General features: G+C 36.3%; 3 protein-coding genes across 3 annotated transcripts; 2 read left to right on the top strand and 1 right to left on the bottom strand.

The window, feature by feature from the left end:
* The first annotated feature begins 3080 nt into the window (after positions 1–3080).
* Positions 3081–4719, top strand: LOC133325064 (L-xylulose reductase). Its single transcript, XM_061533890.1, has 3 exons — positions 3081–3141; positions 3410–3662; positions 4299–4719. Exons 1-3 carry the CDS (start codon positions 3090–3092, stop codon positions 4717–4719), a joined length of 726 nt encoding a protein of 241 aa, XP_061389874.1. The 5' UTR covers positions 3081–3089.
* A 672-nt stretch (positions 4720–5391) lies between these two features.
* On the bottom strand, positions 5392–22926 carry LOC133325073 (mucin-2). Its single transcript, XM_061533899.1, has 6 exons — positions 22783–22926; positions 20701–22492; positions 12862–13278; positions 7693–12810; positions 7452–7601; positions 5392–5579 (listed from the first exon to the last, which is right to left on the bottom strand). Exons 1-6 carry the CDS (start codon positions 22786–22788, stop codon positions 5392–5394), a joined length of 7671 nt encoding a protein of 2556 aa, XP_061389883.1. The 5' UTR covers positions 22789–22926.
* LOC133325061 (sulfite oxidase, mitochondrial) lies at positions 16901–19794 on the top strand. Its single transcript, XM_061533886.1, has 3 exons — positions 16901–17139; positions 17915–18912; positions 18982–19794. Exons 1-3 carry the CDS (start codon positions 16901–16903, stop codon positions 19788–19790), a joined length of 2046 nt encoding a protein of 681 aa, XP_061389870.1. The 3' UTR covers positions 19791–19794.
* Positions 22927–24815: the final 1889 nt, after the last annotated feature.

Raw genomic sequence — 24815 nt, 5'->3', positions numbered from 1 at the left:
ACCTTCATACATTCTTTGGCAATACTTGGTTCAGCATGCATCGTTATCAATAGGATTTCCAATGGCATTTTATTGGCTGTTTTCCAGTTAAAAATTTGCTTACTATCATTTATAATATTCTAAATCGTCATAGAATAAGTATTGTGTAAATATTTTTCATAAAAATAGTTATTACTTATGTTTTTGTAGTCAACTCCCCTTAAATTTATTAGCGAAAAATTTCGCACAAAATTTCATCTCATCTGTAATTCAGAATACCTAATTTTTCGCCAAAGCGGATTTTTTCGCTTTCGAACTTCATTCAGAATAAGGCGAAAGCGAGAATGCGAAAAAATTCACTGGAAAATGTTGTTCAGAATAAGGCGAAGGGAAAGAGCGAGTAAATTCACATGGAATTGACATCTAGAATAAGGCTGTATATTTTTTTTCCTGAGATACAGATCCTCAAGGGAAAGAAGGGAAAGAGCGAGTAAATTCACATGGAATTGACATCCAGAATAAGGCTGTTTGTTTCAACGAACAAGGCGTGGATTTTTTATTTAAAGAAAGTTTTTTTTGTCAAAGGAGTGGATTTAAAAAAATCAAAGGCGTAGATTTTTTAAAGAATATTTTTTTCAAAGGAGTGGATTTAAAACATTTTCAAATGCGTAGATTTTTTAATGAATATTTTTTCAAACTACCATCCAAAGGCGTTGTTTTTTCTAAGGAATATTATTTCAGCGACCAAGGCGTGGGTTTTTATAGAATATTTTTCAAACGACCATTTAAAGAGTTTAATTTAAATGATTTTTTTTTTTTCAATAAGGGTATATTAACGGATATTTTTTTTAACTATCGTTCAAAGGCGTGTATTTTTTAGAGTATATTTTTTTTTCAAACCACCGGATTTTTATTTTTTTAGCAACCATTCCAAATCGTGAATTGTTTAAAGAATATTCTTTTAAACGATAAACAACCAAGGTTTGGAGTTTTTAATATTTTTACCAACAATCAAGGCTTGGATTTTTTAAATATTTTTTTTTCAAACAACCAAGGCGTGAACTTTTTTAAATATTTTTTTCAAACAACCAAGGCTTGGAGTTTTTAAATATTTTTTTTAACAACCAAGACATGGATTTTTTCAAAGGGCACATAGCTCTCATATAGATTTCCATCCCCTTCTTCGGTATTTTCTAACTAAATTGGCATAGTTGGAGGGTGAGAAACATTTTTATAGCAAATTCTGGATGATTGGATTACTTTACCGAAGTGACTATCATAATTTGACATTTGCAGAACTAGTTCAATAAAGATCCATGTCTTGGCACAGCCCCAAAATATAAAAACAAGGTTCCTAACCCATCTTCGGATTTTTTATTGATTTAACCGCCACCAATGTTGCTGTAATTTGACATTCCAGGTTCTTGGAGGACAAATAAATATAAAGATATAAAGGTCCCGATAGATTTAGGAAATTTTTAATGTTGATGGTATGAAAAGTTCGATCGAAAATTGTTTACTTGTTGGACGATCTTTAATTATATGTCTTTTCTTGAATTGGTTGGGGAATCAGAAGGATAGTTATTTTGAAAACTATAATATAAATTGGATAATATTTGGCACAGCTCATTTATTTGGCCCAAGGACGAACGCTGTTGAAATTGGGAAAAATCGATTCAGATTTAGATATAGCTCCCATATATATTTTCGTCCGATTTTAGGTAAATAGTGCACCAAAGTCCCTTTATATCCTTCGATTTGTACAAAATTTGCATCGCGTATTGAATTGGATCTAGAATAATGTGTGGTAAGTTTCGGAAAAATTGGCTCAGATTTCGATATAGCTCCCATATATCGCCAGATTTTATGTAAATGGTGCAACAAAGTCCCCAAAAATCATTCGATTTGCACGAAACTTGACATACCGTACTGAATTGAATCTAGAATGATGAGTCGTATATTTAGGGAAAATCGGTTCAGATTTCGATATAGTTCCCATATATATTCTCGTACGATTTTATGCCAATTGAGCACCAAAATTCCTATGTAGCTTTTCATTTGCTCGTAATTTGGCATGGCGTACTGAATTGAGTCCAGAATGATGTGTGGTAAGTTTCGGAAAAATCGGTTCAGATTTCGATATACAAAATTTAGCACAAGGAATCAAATTGAGACTTGAATAACGTTATTGCGTGTTGTTGAAATTGGTGCAGATGCAGCATAGCTTCAATATGAATTTCGAACCGGCATCTGATTGAAATTAATTTTTTAACAGTGCGACGTACCGAATCGCGTGTATCAATTTTACTATAAATCTTTTTTTGTCCCATGGTACGCAGACGACTATAAATCTGCCCGAATTAAATTAAATTTATCATAGACAGAATGACATGAGTATGTTCCATGCAATTGTAATGATACATATCGCTCATTTGCTGCAAGACAGGCATAACTCAAAAAATGTGATTTTGGAGTTAATGATGCACGATTGTTCGCTATAATAGAATTCATGTTGTGTAAACAATTCATATGAATATCTCTTACAAATTTTTTTGGGTTATGCCTGTCTTGCAGCAAATGAGCGATATGTACAATATACCCAAAGTTGTGAAGGGTATTACATAGTCTGCCCAGAGCAGAACCCATATAACGAATTCTCCATTATTTAGTATTTTGGGTATGCCCCAAGTTTTGTTATCTTGAGACCAATTTGCCTTTTTTATTAGCAGGAATTTACCATGACAATGCCTCTATATAAATGCCCGATTGTTTCTACGTCTTTAAAAAAAAAATTCAAAAGACGTGGATTTTTTAAAGACTATTTTTTTAATTCCACATAATATGTCCGTTGTATTTTAAAATATTTTAAAATTTAATCGTTATTTATTTATTATTATTTTTTTAGAAAACTTTTAAAAGCTTTGCTATGTTAATAAAAAGCTTTAGTTTGTCTTTAATAAAATCCACATCACCTTTAGTGTGATTTTTGTGCGGCTAGGAGAATTTGTTTCCGAGTAATATTTAGTTCTACTTGAACATCAGTGAGTTCTCATTGCATGTCAGCTGTGTTGGCGTATATAGGATAAAACAAATCTGAAAGAACCAGAAACATGTACGAGAATATGAAGAACAAAACAATATTGGTGACCGGTGCCGGGGCAGGTAAATATAATAAAAAATTGCAATTATTTTCCTGCTTTGCATAATTTAAGAAATAGAAAGATTTTTTAAAGCCCCACTCCTACAACTTTGATAACAATATTTTGCGTTGTTTGATTTTATTAACCCCCCACCTCACTATTTATAGTGATTGGTGGGGATAATAAAAACCAAATTTACTTATCAACTATTTACTATTCTAATCATTTTTGCTTTGGAATTGTTGTTGTTTTGCTGTGTTTGTTCACGCGTTCATCTGTGACCACATCAGGTATTGGCAATGAACTGTGCAAACAACTAGCCCAGGCGGGAGCAAATGTTATCGCTGTTGCCCGTTCCACCGAACAGCTCAAAGAATTGAGATCATATAGTCCGCTGATAAAAACTCTACAGGTGGATCTTAAGGATTGGCAACAGGTGCGTCAAACATTAGCCGGTGTTCCTGATCTGGATGGTCTGGTGAATAATGCCGGTGTGGCAATTATACGGCCATTTACCGAATTAACTGAACAGGATTTCGATGAGTAAGTTTTCGGTAGACTATTTTAAAAGAAAAATATTTTTCATAATTGTGGATTTTTTTTATAAAATATTTTTTTCACAAGGGTGGAGTTAAAAAAAAGTTGGTAGACTCACATTCGTAGATTTGAATGAAATAATATCCAAATATTGACTAAAAAAACTTTTTTCAAAGGCTTAAAAAAACATTTTTTCAAAACATAAAAAAATATTTTTTTACGAATTTCCAAAAAATATTTTTTTCAGATTTAAATATATATTATTTAAAGTATATGTAGAAGCTATATCTAAATCTAAACTGATTTCAACGAGACTTGCCAGATATTAATTTATATTAACTACAGTTCATTGTAAAATTGTGTGGCAATCGGGCAAACTTTGCCTCTTTAGTGTACAATTTAAATAAACTCGGAAGAAAATATATATAGGAACTATGTCTAAATCTGAACTGAGACTTAGCACACATAATTTTAGACTTAATTCAGTACGATATGCCAAATTTTGTGCAAATCGAAAGATATATAGGGACTTTGGTACACCATTTACATTAAATCGGACGAAAATATATATAGCAGCTATATCTAAATCTGAGCCAATTTTTCAAAATTTTTTAATTTTAATTTAATTTTGAAATATTACAGCACATTCGATGTCAACATTAAAGCTGTTTTCAATGTCACCCAAACTGTGTTGCCCAAATTGAAGCCAAATTCGTGCATTGTCAATGTATCTTCCTTGGCAGCAAGCAGATCATTCGATGGACATACCGTTTATAGTGCCACTAAGGCGGCAGTTGACTCATTGACACGTTCACTGGCATTGGAATTGGGTCCACGGAAAATTCGTGTAAATTCCGTGAATCCAACTGTGGTCTTAACCAAAATGGGTCGTGACAATTGGAGTGACCCGGCCAAATCAGGGGCTCTATTGGCTCACATTCCACAACATAGATTCTGTGAAGTTCAAGAAGTTATAGATGGAATTGTCTATTTACTGAGTGACAAATCGAGTTTTGTTAACGGTCATCATTTGCCCTTGGAGGGTGGCTATTCAGTTCAATAAAAAAGCAATAGTGTTTTTTTTTATTTTCATATTTTTTATTATATTCTTCTGTAAATAAATGTAAATTAATAGAATTTGGTTTTTTTTTTCTTTATACATTTCAAATATGTAATTTTAATAGATTTTAAATTCCTTTTTTTGTTATAAATCACTAAGAAACTAATATGTAAATAAAAACAATTTTTTAAAATAGAATATAATTATTGGCAGAATTGTAGTTTTTTTATCCAAATTAAAAAGTTTACAAAATGTTGTTTGTGTTTTATTTTACATTACTACATACAATCAATATGGTGTACTTGGAGTATTTTTTCTGTTTGCAACTCTACTAAAATCTAATTTTGAAAAAAAAACTTTTAGAATTGATTCTGCCCAAAAAGAATGGTTGGTTGGTGGTTAGATAGTAAATACATTTTTTATGTTTTGAACATTGCAATGTACGTACAAAAAATATATATTTGTTATTATGAAATTCGAATTCGAATTTGTTTTCTTCGAAAATTGTCTTATAATCTACTAGGGTGGTTATTATATTAAATATTATTAATACATACTATAATCAAATTGCAACGTTTAGCGTTTTTGAAAAAAAAAGGTGGAAGGGATGAGCGATGATGTATCGAGGGAGGGGGAGAGATAAGAATGTTATGGTGTTTCGATCGTTGTCGTCGTTCATGTGCCCACTTTCATCTGTTGTTGACTTTGCATTAGCTGTTTCTTTTCACGTTCTCGCCGACGTAGCTTCTTGCGTCTTCTATCAATACTGGCTAAATCGCTTTTTATAATATTATAGGTTTTGCGTAGATCTTGTATTTGTTTTAATAGTATTGCTATACACTGATCGGAGCTTAGAGAGGGATCTGAAATTAAATAAAAAATATATATTTTTCATATAAATGTTTAAAATTAAGTATAGAGTTTAAAAATATTTTATCAAAGTGGTGTATTTTCTATATCCAAAGGAAACTTTTGAGAACACTTCACACAATCCTATCAAGGGCGTTAATTAAAAAATATTTTATAGGTTTTAAGTGAGTAGTGGATTTAAAAAAAAAAAAAACATATTTTCTAGTAGATTAAAAAAATCTAAAGAGTTACTGAGTGGATTTAAAAAAACTTAAAGAGGCGTGGATTTAAAAATATATTTTTAATCTTTTAACTAATGCGTGGAATTTAAAATTTTTTCTGAAGCCTTGGCTAGAAGGCTTGGATTCAAAAATATTTCCTAGATTTTATCTAAGTCACTTGGATTTAAAAAAATATTTTCTAGATTTCTATGTTTTAATTGAAAAAAAAAAATATTTTTTTTTTTATCGAGGCATGGATTTTTTAAAAATATATTCAAGTTTCTAAGTGAGGCGCGGATTAAAAAAAACAGTTTCCAAGTTTCAATTGAGGCGTGGATTTAAAAAAATAGTTTCCAAGTTTCAATTGAGGCGTGGATTTAAAAGAATTTAAATTTTAATTGAGACATGGATTTTTTAAAAAATATTTTCCAGGATCTAACTGAGACGCGGATTTTTTTAATAAATATTTAAGTTTTAAAAAAAGTTTAATATTTAAAAAAAAATTGAGGTACAGGGTATTATGTCTTTGTGATTAAAAAAAAATATATATATTATTTATGCATTTGTATACCCTTTTAAATTGTACACAATGTACAAATTGGTAAAAATCGTATTATGTCTCCCATATATATGCATATGTTTGTAACAGGCATATATCTTTCGAGGAAATTTAGCATATAATAAATTAAGTCAAATGTGTGTTAACTTTTTCGGTTTAAATTTAGATATAGCTCCCATATATATTTCCGCATGCCCGTCCATGTTTGCAAAATTTGGCAAACAAAGTACAAATTGGAAAAAAATCGATTAAGATTTCGATACAGCTCCCATATATATTTTCGTCCGATTTTATATAAATAGTGTACCAAAGTCCCTATAACTTTCGATTTGCACGAAATTTTGCATAGTCTACTGAATTAAGTCTAGAATAATGTGTGTAAAGATTCGTGAAATTCGGTTCAGATTTAGATATAACACCCATATATATTTTCGTCCGATTTTATGTAAATAGTGCACCAATGCCCCTTTGTATGCTTCGATTTGCAGGACATTTGGCATAGCGTACTAAACTAAGTCTACAACGATGTGTGTTAAATTTCGTGAAAATCAGTTCAGATTTAGATGTAGCTCCCATATATATTTTCGTACGATTTTAGGTAAGAAGTGCACCAAAGTCCCTGTGTATCCTTCGATTTGCACAAACTTTGGCATAGCGTACTGAATTGAGTGTAGAATGATGTGTGGTAAGTTTCAAGAAAATCGGTTCAGATTTCGATATAGCTCCCACATATACATATATATTCGTCCGATTTTACATAAATTGTATTTAGTTGAAATTGGTGAAGATGCAGCCATAGCTTCCATTTGTATTCGTTCGACACCCGCTATTCGACGTACCGAATAGCGAGTATCAATTTCGCTATTAGTCGTTTAAAATAATGTTTTACCCAAGACACGCAGACGGCTCTAAATCTCCCCGAATGAAATTAAATTTAGCATAGGTTGCAGAAAGACATGAGTATGTTCCTTTGAGGGAACATTGACATGAAATGTAAGGATATATATGTGGAATATACCCAAAGTGGTGAAGGGTATCATATAGTCGGTCAGTCCGACTTTACTACTTTCCTTACTGGTATAATATTGTTTTTATTATATTCTTACCTAATTGTACCAGGAAATTATATGGACATGGTTTTGAACCCGATGATGATGAACCTTGTTGTGTCTGAGACTGTTGTTGTAAATTATGTCTAGATGTATGTGCGCTGCGCTGAGATATATTATCTGAATTGTCATCGCTATCAGAACCAGCTGTAGATGAATATAACAAAAAAATAGAACAAAGTTAGCTACCCACAAGACTGAAAATATAAATGAAAAATAAAAAAAATCAAAAATGTACCTGTTTTATTTTTATTTATTGTCATAGCACGACGTCGCTTTGATTGTTGTTGATGGTGTTGTTGCTGCTGCTGTTGTTGTTGTTGGTCTACAGACATAGAGACATCGCCTTGCTTACGAGTACGTCTTCTCTTTTGTGGTGAAACACCACCATCGAGATCAACATCCTTTTTAATATCTTCACTTGATTCGTCTTCTTGACTGCCGGAATCATTGGGAGAACTATTGACGTTGCCGACACCTGTGACAGAAACCGACGTCGTTTGTGCCATATTTGCTTCGGCTGTTGTTGTTGTCGTCGTCGTTGTTTTATTGCTGCTGCTACTTAGCACGGAAAAGTCTTTGTCACCACCGCTGCTAACCATCACAGGATCGGGTAGCAGAGATGTGGCCGTCCTTTCTTGAGAATCTTCACGTCCTGCAATAACAGAAGCTGGACTACCGGGTATTGTTTCTTCACAGCGTAATTGATTAATGGAATCACTGTGGGTATCTGTCAAATTTGATGCAACTTCCATGGGTGGCAAGTTGCTGCTGCTGCTACTTGTTGTGGTGATGATATTTTCACCCCTGATTGTGGCAGAACTACTTAGCGGCTTGGGTATATCAATTAAAGGCTTGAGACCATCATCTGGTCTTAATTCGGTACGAGGATCCAAATAGAAACCCGATGTGGATGCTGGGGGACATGTTGCTGTAATTGGATGGAAACCTCCGGAAGTTTTGGTTGGCGTTGACAAAGGTATACCACCACTTGTATTTGTATTGGGTTTAATAATCTGTGGTTGTACAACGGGTCTAATGGTGGTGGAGTTTTCAAATGATTTTGTTGTGGCAACAAATGCTGTGGGACCACCACTACTTTGGACGGGCGTAATGAGACTTTGCATGGGGCTAGACACCGCTGCCGTTGATATGGGAATAATCGGAGTCGGTTTGGGTATATTTCCACTAAGACTGGGCGTGGGAGGTGTTTGTTTTTGTGGCGTCTGTTTGGATGTTTGTAAAGCTGCTGCCGCAGCCTGGGCAGCTGCCATAACTGACGGTACGGCCGATGAAGCCACAACCACAGAGGCTGGTATATCTGGTAAATCGATGGGTACCCCTGCACTTGAAACAGTAACTACACCACTTGTCTGAGTAGCTGGTGCTCTTGCAGCTTGATTTGTTTTCTGTGGAGTTGATATGACATTTGTTGGAGCACTGTTACTGCTGATAGATGGGGGTTCGTTGCTTGCACTCGGGAGAGTAGTAGTAGTTTGCAAATTTATTGTGCTGGACATAACCACCACACTTTTTTGTATGGATTGTGGTGAGGAGGTTGCCGAGACACTACCGCTTGCACTTGATTGTGGATTTGTTTGTATAACCGGTTTAAGGCTACTGGGATATGCCACTGTCCCTCCGGTACCAGGTTTATTCACCACCAAGCTGGGTGAAGCCACAATATTAACAATATTTGTGGGATTTGAGGCAACGGTGGGAGTAATGGTAGCCCTTGTTGCTGTAATGGCTGTGACGGCTTTAATCGGTATTGGAGCAGGAATGTCATGTTGGGCGGCATAAGCAATTTTCGTGGGTACCATTGTGGTAGATTCCAGTTTGATGGGTAAACTACTGCTGCTACCAACGGGTGGGGTTATTGTTGTGGTTTTCGGTGATTCTGTCCTAGTCAATGTCACAGGACTGGGTTTGTGTTCAACCAGTGTTGTAGTTGTGGACTGCGATGTTGATACCGGCGGTGCAGTTGGTTCCTCAACAACATCTTCGATGACCAAACGTCGTTCCGAATCTGTACTATCGTTACTATCCTCGGAAAATGTTTCGGGATTGGTGGTGGACAGAGGTGTGGTTGGTGTTACCGGATGACTGGTAACCGGGGTACGTCTCTGTATGGCACATTCCAATTTTTGTATGGTTTCGGATAATTGATTTTTGGTTCCACCCATTGATTCTAGTATTCCCATTTTTGGTTCTGGCGATGTTAGTGGGGTGCGTTTGTTGGCCAAGAAACTGTTGAGTGGACCACTCAACAATGTCGTGCAAACTGCACCGGTCGAAGAGAGATCTGTATTGATTTTCAATGGCTCACTTAGCAACACCGAAGACGTGGTTGGGAAATTACTTGGAGATGGTGTTAAGGCATCTAAACTACTTTTAATGGGAAGTGCTGGAAGTCCCGAAATACTTGTCCCGCCTGGCTCCTTCGTTTCTAAGGGGGTTCCTTCTTTTTCTTTCCTGGATTCCTCTTGTTTTTTGTTCTCTTCTTCCTCTTTCTTTTGTGAAATGGCTTTGAGGACTTTATCAGCAATGGATGAGGTTGATGGCTTGGTTTCCAATTTGGAAACATCCAAATCAAATACTCCACCGGTGGCCGAGAGTAATACCTTGGCATTTTCAAGTTCAAATTTATTTTCTCGACCGCTGGTACCAGCCCCAAAGGATAACTCAAAGACACTACGCGTTTCAATGAAGGGACTGCCCACTTGAGGTTTAGCTGTGGTACTGTTACTACTGTTGCTGGGTGGTGTGGTAAGTTTAGGTGATTGTATAGTTGTTGCTGTTGTAGTACTACTAAGTGCTGTTGTTGTTGTTGCCGTCTGCGGTACTGTTGACGGCGGCGGTGGTGTTTGTAGTAAAGGTGGTGTAGGTTTCAAATTTGTTCCCATGGCTGGTATTATTGTTTTTGTGGGCGTACTTTCATTCGGATTGTTCGGTACAATCACCTGTGATTGAGGTGTTTGCAGGGCATCGGTTAGGGCTCGTGTCGTTTCTTGTACAGTTTGTGCCAGTTCTTCGTTTAAGGCATTGATATTCAGATTAAAACTAGGCGATTTGCGCAGGGCATCAAAGACAGATGGCGTTTCTGTAGAGGACGATGAGGCGGCGGCGGGAAGTTTCTGTGGCACTGTTATCACAGGAGCCAACAATGATGAAGCACTTGACGCTGGAGTGTTGAGCGGTGCCGTGGTTTTTGGCAATGCTGGAGCATGCATTATTGTTGTTGCGGTTTTAGCCATTCCACTTGTTGTTGGATTCTTAACAATTGCCGTTGAAGGAGCTGACGACGCCATTGTTGAATGATGTACTAGTTTAGCATCTTGTACCAGTGGACTGGGAGTGGTGGTGGGTTTCTCTTCCAATTTCAAAAGCTTTGATTTCTCAATAACGGACTCCTTCATAGGCGAGCCACGTTTTTTACTTTTAACAATGGTGGACATGGGATTTTGTGCCATGGGAATATGGTGTTCGGTTTTTACGTTAGCCTTGAGGCGTTGGGTCGTACTAGGCGTAGGTGGGCCAGTTACTGCCGTAAAACCACTGGAAGTTGTGGCAGAAGAAGAGGAAGCCGCAGCCAAAGAGGCCGCCAAAGAGCTACCCAAATTAGCCGTAATAACTGATGAACCACTGCTGCTAGCAGCAGCAACCATTGGTGATTTACGTATTTCAAATTCAAATGGCTCGGTGTCCTTGAATTCATAAATATCAGGTGAGGGTGGCTTGTTGACAGCCATAATATTACTGGCCTTCTGCTCCTTGGCAATGGCACTGGCATATGAAGTGGTGGACGACGATGAGGTTGAATTTGAGGGTGACGACGTTGAATTTGACGAAGACGATGTTCCGCTAATGTCCAATTTACTCATATCGGGCAAGAATCTTGAGCCCGAAGAACCCGTTGATGTGGCCGAGGATGATGAGGACGATGTTGAAGAAGATGTAGATGATGTTGATGAGGGCGAACATGCTGCTGGCGGTTCCACTTTTAAAATTTCTTTATGGACATTTGGTTCAATGAATTTCTTAATGGTGTGGACACTCATTTGGCTTTCCGTCAGAGATGAGGATTTCTTTGGTGTCTCCACCAATTTCTTTGTGTTGAATGATGTTTCCAATTTCTTGACAGCCGATAATGGTTTCTCAACAATTACTGAAGCATATTTATTGGGTGTCGATGAGGGTGTTATCGATGACGTTGCCGTGGAGGGAAATCGTGTTGGTTGTATCAAGGTACATTTGGTTTCCGACGAACCAACAATTGTGCTAATCAACGATTTCTTTTCTTCATCCTTCATGGGGGTGGTGTCCTTCTTCATGTCCATTTCCATTTTAAGCGATGCCAATGTGGGCTTTATTTCTTCCTTAATTGTGATTTTGGCCTTGGACTGTTCATTGCGTTTGTCAGAATCACGCTCTTTGATGATTTTTTCCACCACACGATTACCGCTACTGCTACCGCCACCCGTGGAAAATGTTGAAGTTTTAGATGTTGATTTTTCGCTGGATTTATCCGCATTGATTAGTTGTTGGAATTTCTTACGCATATTTTCAAGTTTTGTAGTTTTATCCGAGGATTGTGATTCGTCATCACCAAAGGAATCTGTTTCCGATGACATTTCGGTGGACGATCTTTTATTTGGCTCCTCCTTTGATTCAGATTTTAATTCCTCTTTTATTATTAGAGAGGATGTGGCAGAATTTGTGGATGATTTTGAATCAAATTCTGGCTTTTCGGTTTTAATCTTACTTAGCAGCGAGTCTTTCGTCTCGTTTTTAGTTTCCATAGAATCGTCCATTTCATTGGTGGCTTTAATTGTTTCAAATCCCTTTAGTTCGGAACGAATTTGTGATAAATCATAATCTCTGCCTTTGCGTGGCGTAGCTGTTTTACTTGTTGTTGGCATATCTTCCTCTTCTTCTTCATCGTCGTCATCTTCATCGTTTTCATCACTTTCCGATTGACTGTTTGGTGCTGAAATAGACATTTTGGATTTACCGGGTGATTTTCGGTTTTTGTGGGCGTCTTTTATATTTGGACGATTTGGACGTTTGACGGGTTCATCAGAATCAGTATCCGAATCTTCTTCGGTTGCCATAGATACATCGGAGACATTTGCCGATGTTCTGCGCATATTACCTTGCATTTGACGCTGAGGACGTTTTTTCAAAGCCGAAGATGTTGCCGGAGATTTGGTACGGCTTGAATTTGAGGCAACCGATGAGGGTGTCGTTGAACGTGGTGGCATAGAATCACTACGTCCTCTACCACGTTTGGCAGCAGCTGTTGGAGTTTTAGCGGCCGTCGACGATGAAACATTCTGTTGATTGCTACTGGAAGCTGTAGATGATGTGGAACCACTATTTCCCCCACCTCCAACGCTACCACCACCTCCTCCACTAGAATTGGATGTTGCAAATGATGATGCAGTTGGTGGTTTTGGCGGATTCTCTTTGGCCTTTTCATTACTATTCGATGAACGACCACTCTTAAATTTCGAACCTTTAGTTAGATTTTCAGCGATACGTTCTCTTGGTACCCATTCATCATAACGATTATTCCATCCCGTATAATGAACCAAATACATTGGTGTATTACGTTGTAGTGTTATTTCAAGAACTTTCGCTTCGTACGTGACTTTCTTTTCGTGATAATAGACTTTGAGTTTGTCACCCGTCTCCACTACGAAGTCACCTGTATCGATTTTCTCCACAACAATTTCATCTTTACGTCGCTTGTTGCGTTTATCGTCACTTTGTGATGATTGTTTACGTTGTGTTTTATCTTTTTTACTGGAGACATTCGAACCTGTAAGAAAAATTAAAAAAATAATAATTAAATTTAGTTGCGTATATTTTTTTTAAATAATTTTTTTCCCAAAACCTTTAAGAGTTGGGCTTTTAATAAAATAATTTTGGATTTTGTATTAAATATAGTTTCGAACAACTATATGAGGCGAAGATTTTTTAAATAAATTTTTCCAACACCTATATAAGGCGTAGAATTTTAAATATTATTTTTCCATGCCTTTTTGAGGCGTAGATTTTTTAAATATTATTTTTCCATGCCTTTTTGAGGCGTAGATTTTTTAAATATTATTTTTCCAACACCTATATAAGGCGTAATTTTGAAAGAGGTTATTGGAGTTAAAAAAATGTCTACCACAAAGTATTTTGGCTTTATGTTTCAAAATTAAAAAAAACAACAATTTTTTGATTTCAGTTTGGTGGTTTTTGTCTTCGTTTATACGATGAAAGCTTTAATTTTTCTTCATCTACTTTATGTGCTGCTTCTACATCCACACATTTGGTTATTTAGAGCTTTTTTCACATTTCTCTTTTCGCTTGGCTATTATCGTTTTCTCAATCTATAGTTTGACATTTAACGCATCAGCAGTAGCACAACGCAAACAAAAATAACAAAAAAAAAAAAATAGAGAAGACGAATAAAGTTGCCGACAAACACAGACTGATTATTATAATAATAAAATAAAAAAGTGAAACTAGTAGAATTAAATAATTTAAATTTTTTAATCAAACAGAAAATAAGGTAATACAAAAAATATAATTTAAAAAATAATATAAAATTTTAAATTAGACTATGAACAAATAAGACCATGCCTATCAAATTAATTGCAAGTAGTTTTCCATAGTGAAGTGGTTCGTTCCTTTCTTCCCGAAAATATCCAAATCCAAAATTGTTTAATAATCACAAGACATATATATATTTTTTTTAAAATCTTATCAGCTTCAGGTGGTTTAAAATTCCTAACACAGGTCAATAACAAGACACTTTGTAGAAACAAGAAAACATTGCGAATCAAATGCTGATATGCGAAACAAAGTTTGTGTTTTTCAATGTCCAATCAAAGAAGCATATCTACAAATATGTTAATAATGACGACAATGCTCCTTACCCCATAAGAAGTATAAAACCCGTGGCAGGGGAAGCATGTTGTTAATTGACCGAATTAAAAATAAAATTTTTTGTCACCAAATGAAAAAATAATTAGAAACTTAAATATTTGTCTTTATTCAAATTTGTTGATAAGAGAGTGGCACATTTCAGGCGCTTTCGAAGGTCTAATAACTTTTTTCCACATGCAAAGACTTAATGAATAGTTTTGTGTGTACGGAAAGTGTTTTGTAAATTTCATTTTACATACATTTTTTAAATTTTCATTCATGTCAAGTCTATACACAACATCGGAATCTACAAGGCCCATAAAATCTGGTATTTATGTAGAAGAGGCCTAGACTTTAATGTCGTTTTAAACCAACGATGATACACTGGAAGGGTTGACGATCCGAAACGACCCGAGTCTTTCTCGGCCAACGTCTGTCACGCCAGCCCAATAACATCTGGATCTATATTATTCTATATTGACTACAATACACCGCACAAACATATAATAGTGTTGGTCAAATGTGATACTCTGATACCAGACAGAGACTGCCCTCTGGAAACTGTTGTCACCTTAATGACTCTCTTGGCCAGTAGGAAGGGCGAGACTGAAATCCTTCATAGAAGAACGGGAGACTGAAATTTCACATCTACAGCCAGATCACAATATGATCCTTTAGGCATATGTTCGAGCTATAAGAGAGTGTCTAAAGTGGTTATGTCCAAAGTCTACAACTTTTTCACATGTTATTTAAAACATATCAAATGTAATTCGAGAATTTAATTTGTAATTCACAACATATAATTTGTAATTTGAGAATTCCGTTTGTAAATCATACACTTTTATTTGCAAATCTTATACTTCCATTTGAAATTCAAAGGATTGCATTTGAAAAGCATAAATGGGAACCAGGGTTCAAATCCCAGCCGGACTAATGCTGAATTTTTGAGTTTTTTTAGGGCATAATTGGTTTGGCACCCAAATATCGAGCTTCTTTTTGAATATAGCTTTGTGTAAATGGGTTAAAACAGTTTTATGGTCGATTTTTAGCTCCTGGGCGATGTTACGACTGCCGGTTAACTTCGATCATATATATATCAACCTATTATACCGGAGTCAAAATATACCCAAACAAAATTCAATCTCGTATAATTTTATAGTTTTGATTTCCATACCTCTCAATATATTTTTTGCACACGTCTTTAAATCTAAAAATAGCACGAAGAGTTATTGTTTGTAAACAATTTACTTTCGACGGAAAGTTCCTCCATTTTTTTAATTTTAAATATTTCCATTTTTGTTCTTAATCTTGTTGTTTGGACATTTGTTAATAGTTTTCTAAAAGTTAGTGGGCTCGGCAATTTGTGCGTATTTTTATCTAATCAATAATTTTTTGACTAGTCATAACGTTGTAACATTGGACGAGTGGATAGACATCGGACATACAGCACAAAAACATATTATAGGCAACTACTGAGTCAATAATCAATACCTTTGATTCAGACCACATACCTGAAACGAGAGTAGTAACACGGTGCGAAACTATAATACCAGATAGAGAACAATGGAATAGTGGAACACTAGTTCAGATGCCGACTGGTAACAGTTGCTACACAGATGATTTTCGACTAGGAGGAAAAACTGGACTGGGATTTTTTATCGAAGAAGCGGGTACTGAAATTTCTCTTCGTCCCTCAGATCACAGCACGATCCTACAGGTGGAGGTTCAAGCTATAACAGAGTGTCTTAACTGGTTAAGTTCAAACCAAGGACAAAATTCAAAAAAAAATATTATTACGGATAGCAAACAAGCTATAAAAGCAATATCTTCCAAAACAGCAAAGCAAATCCCAACGCTAAGCAAATCATAACGCTATCCGGCGGGACACCTCAGCCTGAAGGCACATCTACTCAAGATTGAATGCGAAGGTAGCAGCATGTGCAGAGGAAGACAGTGAAATGCTGGAATATTTTCTGTGCCAATGCCCAGATTTTACATGCCTTCGGAACAATTCCTGGGAAATTACACTTTTCACGGAGTACCGATTTGAGGGGGTGTGAATGGAGAAGACTGAAGGAGTTCTCAAAAAACACGGAATTCCTAGATTCATAGGGGGATTAAACCCAAAATGTTTTTTAATCTAAAATTTCACTAATTCTAACTTTCTCCTCATTTCTAGAGCGCACAACAGACTTCAATTGGCTTATATGTCCTTCTCATGGTATTATCCACCCTCTTTTCAACCTAACCTAACCTAACCTAAGTTGTAGAATTTAAAATACGATAACACCGCTACTAGAAGTCTTCTAGATTTATAACAAAAAAACCTCCCGTTCTTCTATGAGAACACTTCTAGCTTTCTCCAATGAGAATACTTTTATAAGAATTCGTCTGATATGCTATGAGAAAACATCTGGTCTTCTACGACAATTTATCTAGTTCTTCAATTGTAAGAGCTTTTCGGCTCATGAAAATCATTGTAATAATTCTAGGAGAACATTTAGCCAATACAAGCCATACAAGCTATGCCTGTCACCTCGGCCATTTGCACACCCTTGCCTGGCGAAAAGGTCAAGGTGACCGAGGATGGTTTTGTGGAGGTTCGCGGCTATGCATGGTCTGGGGGTGGTCGTCGTATTGTTCGTGTAGACTTAACGGCTGATAAAGGTAAATCATGGCATGTTGCTACATTGGAACAAGAAAATGAACCCGATGGACGCCTCTATGGTTGGTCATTGTGGACAAATTCATGCCAAACTCAAAGGTGAAGAAGTTGAAATTTGTTCAAAGGCTGTCGATTCAGCGTACAATGTCCAACCAGAATCATTTGCAAATATTTGGAATTTAAGAGGTGTCCTTTCGAATGCATATCATTCTACGACAATTTATCTAGTTCTTCAATTGTAAGAGCTTTTCGGCTCATGTTTGAACATGTTTCCTGGACTATTGAGTTTCTTTTCTATGAAAATCATTGTAATAATTCTAGGAGAACATTTAGCCAATAAAAAATTGTTTCGCTATCTTGCCGAATTTCTATTGACTTTTATTATGCTGGCCTTCATTTTTGGACCCTCTGGTGGTCCGTGAAAAGATACATTGGGCTTCTATTCTTGTATTCTATGAGAAGAACTTAGGGGTTTTTTCTATGAAAATCTTAGGAATGATGCGAAGCCTATTCGGACTTCTAAAAGAAAACATCTAGAAGAAGACCATTAACCCTCCTGGAGAAAATGTTTTTTTTTTTTTTTGGCGAATTCATATTTTCAATTTTTAACCACTTATAATATTTTCTGAGGGCCTTTTGGTTGTCAATGATTTGAGGATTTGAGAATTTGAATTTCATTGAGGGATATGTAATCTTTTTGGAATCTATTGGAAGACTTTTTTTATTTTCTATGAGACCATCTCTTGAATTTCACTTAATTTTATTATTCACAAAATTATTATGCATAAGCTTATATTCTACAAAAACAACAACCTAATTGCTTAATTGATTTTTTTCTTTTCATTTTTTTTACTTTAAGCACTAATTAACCCAGCCTGGTCATGAGTTTTTTAATAAAAGCAGCTGCAACAAATATAAGGAATTCCTACACACCCGGTTTAAAATGTTTGTCAACGGGTTTATATGGAAAACTCAATCACAGCACATCACATGGTCAACATAAACAGCAACAACAACAGTACAGATATGCCTCAGGTCATACAAAAACAGCAAAAAATCAAACTGCCGTTTACACACTTTTCACAGTGGGTGGCATAACTTTGGGTTATTTGTTTTTCGATAATTTGGAAAAAATAAAACAAATGGCGAAGGAAACATCCAAAAGCAATGCCACAGCTACAAAACTAACAGAACAACACACATTCAATTCGAACGATACGAATGATGAAGAAGCCTTCAGGCATTGGCATTCAACGGAGCGTACAGATTTGCCAACCTACAAATTGGAAGATGTACAAAAACACAATACACTGGAAAAGGGTATTTGGGTAACCTATGGCATTGGTGTATACGATATCACCAAATTTATTCCCAAACATCCGGGTAGTGATAAAATTATGTTGGGTGCCGGCAGTGCCATTGATCCCTTCTGGGCGATTTATCAACAACACAACAATAAGGAGATTTTAACGCTATTAGAATCATATCGCATTGGTAATATTTCACCTGAAGATGAAGTATCTACAGATGATATGGGTTCACCATGGGCTCTGGAACCAAAAAGACATCCTCTCTTAAAGCCAGCTTCGGAAAGGCCATTTAATGCTGAGCCACCATTAACCATTTTGGCAGAGAATTTCTATACACCCAATGAGTTTTTCTATGTTAGGAATCATTTGCCAGTGCCGGCTATTGATGTCAAAACCTATGAATTGGAAGTGGAAGTAGAAACAGAGAAAGCAGGAGCTACAAACAAACAAAAGGTATTGAAATTTGAAGATATCAAGGCATTGCCGAAGCATAGTGTTACCGCAGCCATTATGTGTGGTGGAAATCGACGTTCGGAAATGACTGAGGTGAAGGGTGTTAAGGGTAAGGAGGATTTAAATTAATAATTAATAAATGATAGCAAATTTTAATTTGTTGTGCTTTCTTTTTCAGGACTGTCATGGGGTGCTGGTGCTGTGGGCAATGCCAAATGGTCGGGAGCCCGTTTACGTGATGTGCTTTTGGCCATGGGTGTACAACCCAATGAAAATCTTCATGTCATACTTGAAGGTGCTGATTTAGATCCCACTTCAAATCCTTATGGTGCCTCGATCCCTCTCTCCAAGGCATTGGATGAAAGAGGTGATGTAATTTTGGCCTATGAAATGAATGACAAGCCCCTCAATCGTGATCATGGTTTCCCCATACGTGTTATAGTGCCAGGTACTGTGGGTGCCCGCAACGTTAAATGGTTAACACGAATTGTTGTCGCCGACCATGAATCCAATTCCCATTGGCAACAGAATGATTATAAAGGTTTCAGCCCCAGCACCGACTGGGATACGGTTGATTTTACCAAATCACCAGCCATACAAGCTATGCCTGTCACCTCGGCCATTTGCACACCCTTGCCTGGCGAAAAGGTCAAGGTGACCGAAGATGGTTTTGTGGAGGTTCGCGGCTATGCATGGTCTGGTGGTGGTCGTCGTATTGTTCGTGTAGACTTAACGGCTGATAAAGGTAAATCATGGCATGTTGCTACATTGGAACAAGAAAATGAACCCGATGGACGCCACTATGGTTGGTCATTGTGGACAGCACGCATTCCCGTCGATGCCAAACTCAAAGGTGAAGAAGTTGAAATTTGGTCAAAGGCTGTCGATTCAGCGTACAATGTCCAACCAGAATCATTTGCAAATATTTGGAATTTAAGAGGTGTCCTTTCGAATGCCTATCATCGTGTAAAGGTTTTGTTGAATTAATGTTGAATAGTGGAAATTACCTTTTTTATACCAGAATGTGAAATAAAAGTGCATCAAATGTGAAATATTTGTTTTTGGAATTTGAAAGAAGAAGACCAGGAGGGTCTGTAAGTACAAACTTTAGTTTTGGATTGGTATTTTATAAGATCTCCTGATTTATTATATGTGAGAAGACCCACTGGTTTCTTGCCTTCTAGGTCTCATATTGCAAAATAAAAGTGCATCAAATGTGAAAAATTTGTTTTTGAGATTTGAAAGAAGTCCACAAGGGGCTGCAAGAACAAACTTTACTTTAAATTGGTAATCCATAAGATCTCCTGTTTTATTAAATGTGAGAAGACCCAATGGTTCCTTGCCTTCTAAGACTTTTATTGGAATATATTCAGGTCCCATATGGTAATTTAAAAAGGGGTTCATGAAAGCTCTCGAAGATCAAACTGTATTATGACAAGATTTTTTGTATTATGACAAGATTTACTTGTTTCTTATTAGAATATATGCAGATCTTTTTTAGCTGTAATCTATGAACACATTGACACAATTGGTGTTAGATGAGAGCTTCATTAGATTAAATAAGGTAACTATCGCTGGTACCACCACTCCCATATTATAGAACCAAAATATTCATTATACCTCTTCAACTGACATTTCAAGACATTAATAGACCGTATGCAAGAGTCGCAATGTAAAATCCTTGTCAGTACACCGTCTTTGGAACTAGACAGAGTGCTTTCTATTAAAACCATTTGCACAAAAATATTTGTCAAAATTCGCTGAACAATCACCATACAATCCCTGCAATATTATCAAATAAACCTAATTTGAATGAGCTTGCCAAATCACTTCAAGAATATCCAAGCGCTATTTATAAAATATGAAAAAAAAAAAATCTTCTAAATCTCCCACTTACCAGATGGCGATGAATCTCTTGTTGCATGACCCGATGAATCTTTTGAACTGCCACTATCTTTGTCTTTTTCCTTTTCTTTCTCCTTTTCAGCTTTCGCCTCACGTTCCTTTTCTCGTTCTTTTTCCTTTTCTTTGTGGCCCTCATCGGATTTCTCTTTGTTTGAACTGGCAGCAGCAGCAGCTTTAATTTTCGATAATGGTACATCACCGTCATCTTTCACATTTTTCTCCTCATATTTTTCCACCATACCCTTAACTTTATTACTACCGCTACCACCTGTGGTGGTGGTAGCAACACCACTACTCGACCCAGCTGTTGAGGAACCACCCAACGATGATTTACGTTTAGTTTTATTTGTATTATCTTGGCTACTGGATTCGCTGGTATTTTCCGATTCCTCAGTTATGGAAACATTCGTATTGGATGTTGATAGCGAAGCAGATGTGTTGGCAGCAGCTGCTGCAGCTGATGTTGAAGCCGAACTTGATGTTGAATTTGTTGCCAATTTACTAATTGGCATTGATGATTCTCGATTGGTATCTTGCGGCTTTGGTGATGCTACCGAATTGGCTCGAACCAAACTGCGACCCTTACTGCGATTTGAGTTACGTGGTGACATCAACATTGAACAACCCAATTTACGGTGAAATTCACCATAAGGTTGCAAGAATTTCTTATATGCCTGCTTAACCAAATTGGTAATGCTCACGGTGACGGGGGCAAAGCCCAGACGCACCGCAATTGATTTCCACTGATTTTGAGCTGTGACACGATTATAACCTCCTCTCTTTTGGACAGCACGGAACAGGCGATATAGATCGACATCTTTGTTTTGAATAGAGGGTACCTTATTTAGTGGGGTACCACGATCATCCATATATTTATATAGCTGGGCGACAAACCGATCTTTCTCTTCACGCGGTTCATCATCTGAAGAATCGGAATCGATTTCATCCTCATTTTCACTTGATGTGTTGCTGAGGGCAAACAATGCATCTCTTTCCCAGTGAGGCGGCAGTACATCACTATCAAGATATTCCAAAGCAGCCTGTATGGCTGGACCATCTTGTTTAGCAGCAGCTTCGCGTGTGAAACCCGTTGCTTCCTTCTTCGGCACCGTATAATAACGACCATCTTTAAACGAACGTACCAAATATTCATCTTTAACACGAATCCGTACTGTGGCTTGTGCTGTTGGGGCAACCACCAATCCGGGAAACCATTTCTCTTTGTCTTTTTTCTTCGATTCCGTTTCGACACATACCACTTTGCCAATATGTTCTTCCTTCTCGTTGACAACCTCTTTAGCGTCACTTTCATCGTCTTCATCGGAACTGCCATCATTCATGTGACCACGTCTGCGTCCACGTCTACCACCTACCACTGGATTTCCAAAATGTTCTGGATGTGTCAGAGGTAATTGATCAAGGGTTTCACTTTCATTGAAATGGCGTCCACTTTTTAAACACAGGGCCGTACGTCGCAGTGTCGTTATGTCGCCATCGTCAAAGACTACCGTATACTGGGAACAATCTTGGATTTTAGTGACGGTTGCCTCAACATAATCTTTGCGATCCGGGTGGCGAACCTCAACAACAGCTCCCACCCTAAGCTGTCCAGGTGTTGCTTTAATATCATCATCGGATACGACCCCGGAGCCAAGGCCTTGTTTGTAGGCAACCTTGACTTTGATATTGCGAACAACTTCACTGACTTTGGCTTCACAAAAGGCGCCCTTGTATTTGGCACTGACTTCCGTGCCCACTTGTAAATAGGGAGGATCGTCCACTTGCTAAAATGTACAATTAACAGAATGCAATTATTTTAGTAATCAATTGATATCTTTAATAAGGTTATGTTTTTGCTATTGAATGAGCCGTTCACGTCCAAACCAGAAAATTAACCCGATGCTTTTCCTGTTGCTATTGCAACAAATGAATAGCATCGCTTTGGGAGGGCCAATTTGTCTGGAGTTTTCTTTTCTTACGTGCGTACGCACACACACACACTCACTCAAACAGGCAGAACTTACATGAGTCCCCCTGCCCCAATAACAAAAAAAAAAGAAAATTGAAAACTCACCTGCATTTTCTGAAGAAAATAACGTTCAAAACTTAAATTATCGCTTACAAACGCCACTTTTGCAACAATTTATTGAACATTTCCCCAAAAAAGTAAATATTTTCTTGGTGAAATTCGAAGAGTTTTAAGATTTTCTTTCAATATTGTTTTTACACTTTTCCACAGTTCCTTTTCTGCTGCTACTGCTGCTGTGCTGTGGTGTCTATCGTCGTTGGTTTGTCCGTGTAACTTTTTTCTACATACACACATACGTAAACTTATTGGTCGAAAGCAATCTTTTTGCGAAATATTTCATTAAGATTTTCCACTATTTCCTTGAAACTTTCCTTTATATTTGCATAATGCTATAGTTATCTGACCCATGTATCGAAAGGGAAAACTTCTGGATTTTGGCGCACACAAATAAAAGATTTTCTTTTCTTCTGAAAGGCACCAGCAAACGAAATACAGTTGACATTTGCGTCGTATGTTAGGTATCTATAAGTCGATAAGTAGACTCTTCGGAGTATGAGTAATCGATTACTCATATAACTCCGAAAAGTCTATTTAACGATTTGTAGATGTCTATTATACGAGACACAAATGCCAACTGTTGGTCTTTTACCGTACTGAAAAGAATTTATTAAATTTTACTATTTTTCGATACCATAAAGGAACATTTTTATTGCGGTTCTTTTAGAAAAAATATCGTTTATTTGTATTTAAAATATCTGTTAGATTTTAAGTCGATGAGACTTCATAAATCCTTTCCGGCTGGATTTACTGAGGTGAAGTACAAAATGCAACTCTGTATGTAGTGACTTAATCCAGCAGCAAAATTAATCAATATGGTTTCATTCGCCAATATAAACATTCCAACTGAATATTGGGACGACGTTAAATTTTGCGATGAAACCATGGTACAATTAATCAAGCTAGGCCATAGCAACTTATAATTTACAATTTTTTCATACTGTGGCTTGTTATGCAAAAGTCATATACCGAATGTGTGACTGTTTGTATAATGTTTTGAAAAATATAAAAAAATATATATCTGAAAATCGATTTTTTGAAGACGAATTTTACAACATTTGTAAGAAGAAATATATGATTTGTGAATGAATCAATATGTAAATCACATCACCAACTCGATTTTGAAAAAAAACCTAACATTCCATTCATTTTTCGCGTTTGTGGTAAAATGTTAAAAATATGTCAAATGAACAGAACGACTTGTTGCATTTGTACTGACATTATTGCCCATAAGGTAGAGTTGTATTTTCTCCTTTCTGACAAAAGCTACTCTACTGATTACAAATTTGTTAAGGTGGCTTGTTCCATCAAATCAAAATACATTTCAAAAACGTAGCAGCCAATCAGAAGTAGACATTCGTGTTTACCATTTTTACTCGGCCAAATTTCTCGAGTAAAAAGTTTATAAAGAGAAAGCCATTTTGTTTTGTTCTCTCTTAAATTTGATTCAATGTCTTACCAGTTTTGTGGGTTCAGGAACGGTTTTCGAGTAAAAAACTGCAAAACTTGTAAAATTAGAAGATTATTTTAGGTTCTGGAAGGAAACTAAGGTAGAGCAGCTACCAACTGATTACAATTTTTTCTTCTTCATGGTATAATTATACAAGGTAGTCTCATGTATTCATATGTTTCCAATTTTTTTATAAATTTGCATTTGACAACATTCAGCTTTCAAAATTTAAATGAAAATATGTTCCTTCGAAGTGTATGGTTCAATGGCAAAAATTGCTAAATAATTAATATTTACAAATATTTTGAATTTCCCTGTTGTTTCTGACATTACACAAATCCTTGCAATTTTTTTATATTTGACGTAACTAGGCTTTTTGGAGAGTTGATTTTTTAATAATACTTTTTTAATATGAATTAAGAATATAACATATTTTTCCTGCTTGGTCATGTATATATGCTAAAAAAATTATTTAAATGATTATTTAAAATGATGAATAATAAATAAAAAAAATTGTATTATTATTCTACGGATTGTTGTACAACATCATTCGCTATCAAATTTTTAATTA

Source organism: Musca vetustissima, unplaced genomic scaffold, assembly GCF_032173495.1.
Source record: "Musca vetustissima isolate MV318-11 ecotype Yass unplaced genomic scaffold, APGP_CSIRO_Mvet_v1 utg13413, whole genome shotgun sequence".
In the NCBI taxonomy this organism is placed as follows: Eukaryota; Metazoa; Arthropoda; class Insecta; order Diptera; family Muscidae; genus Musca; species Musca vetustissima.
This window is presented reverse-complemented; position numbering and strand designations above follow the sequence as displayed.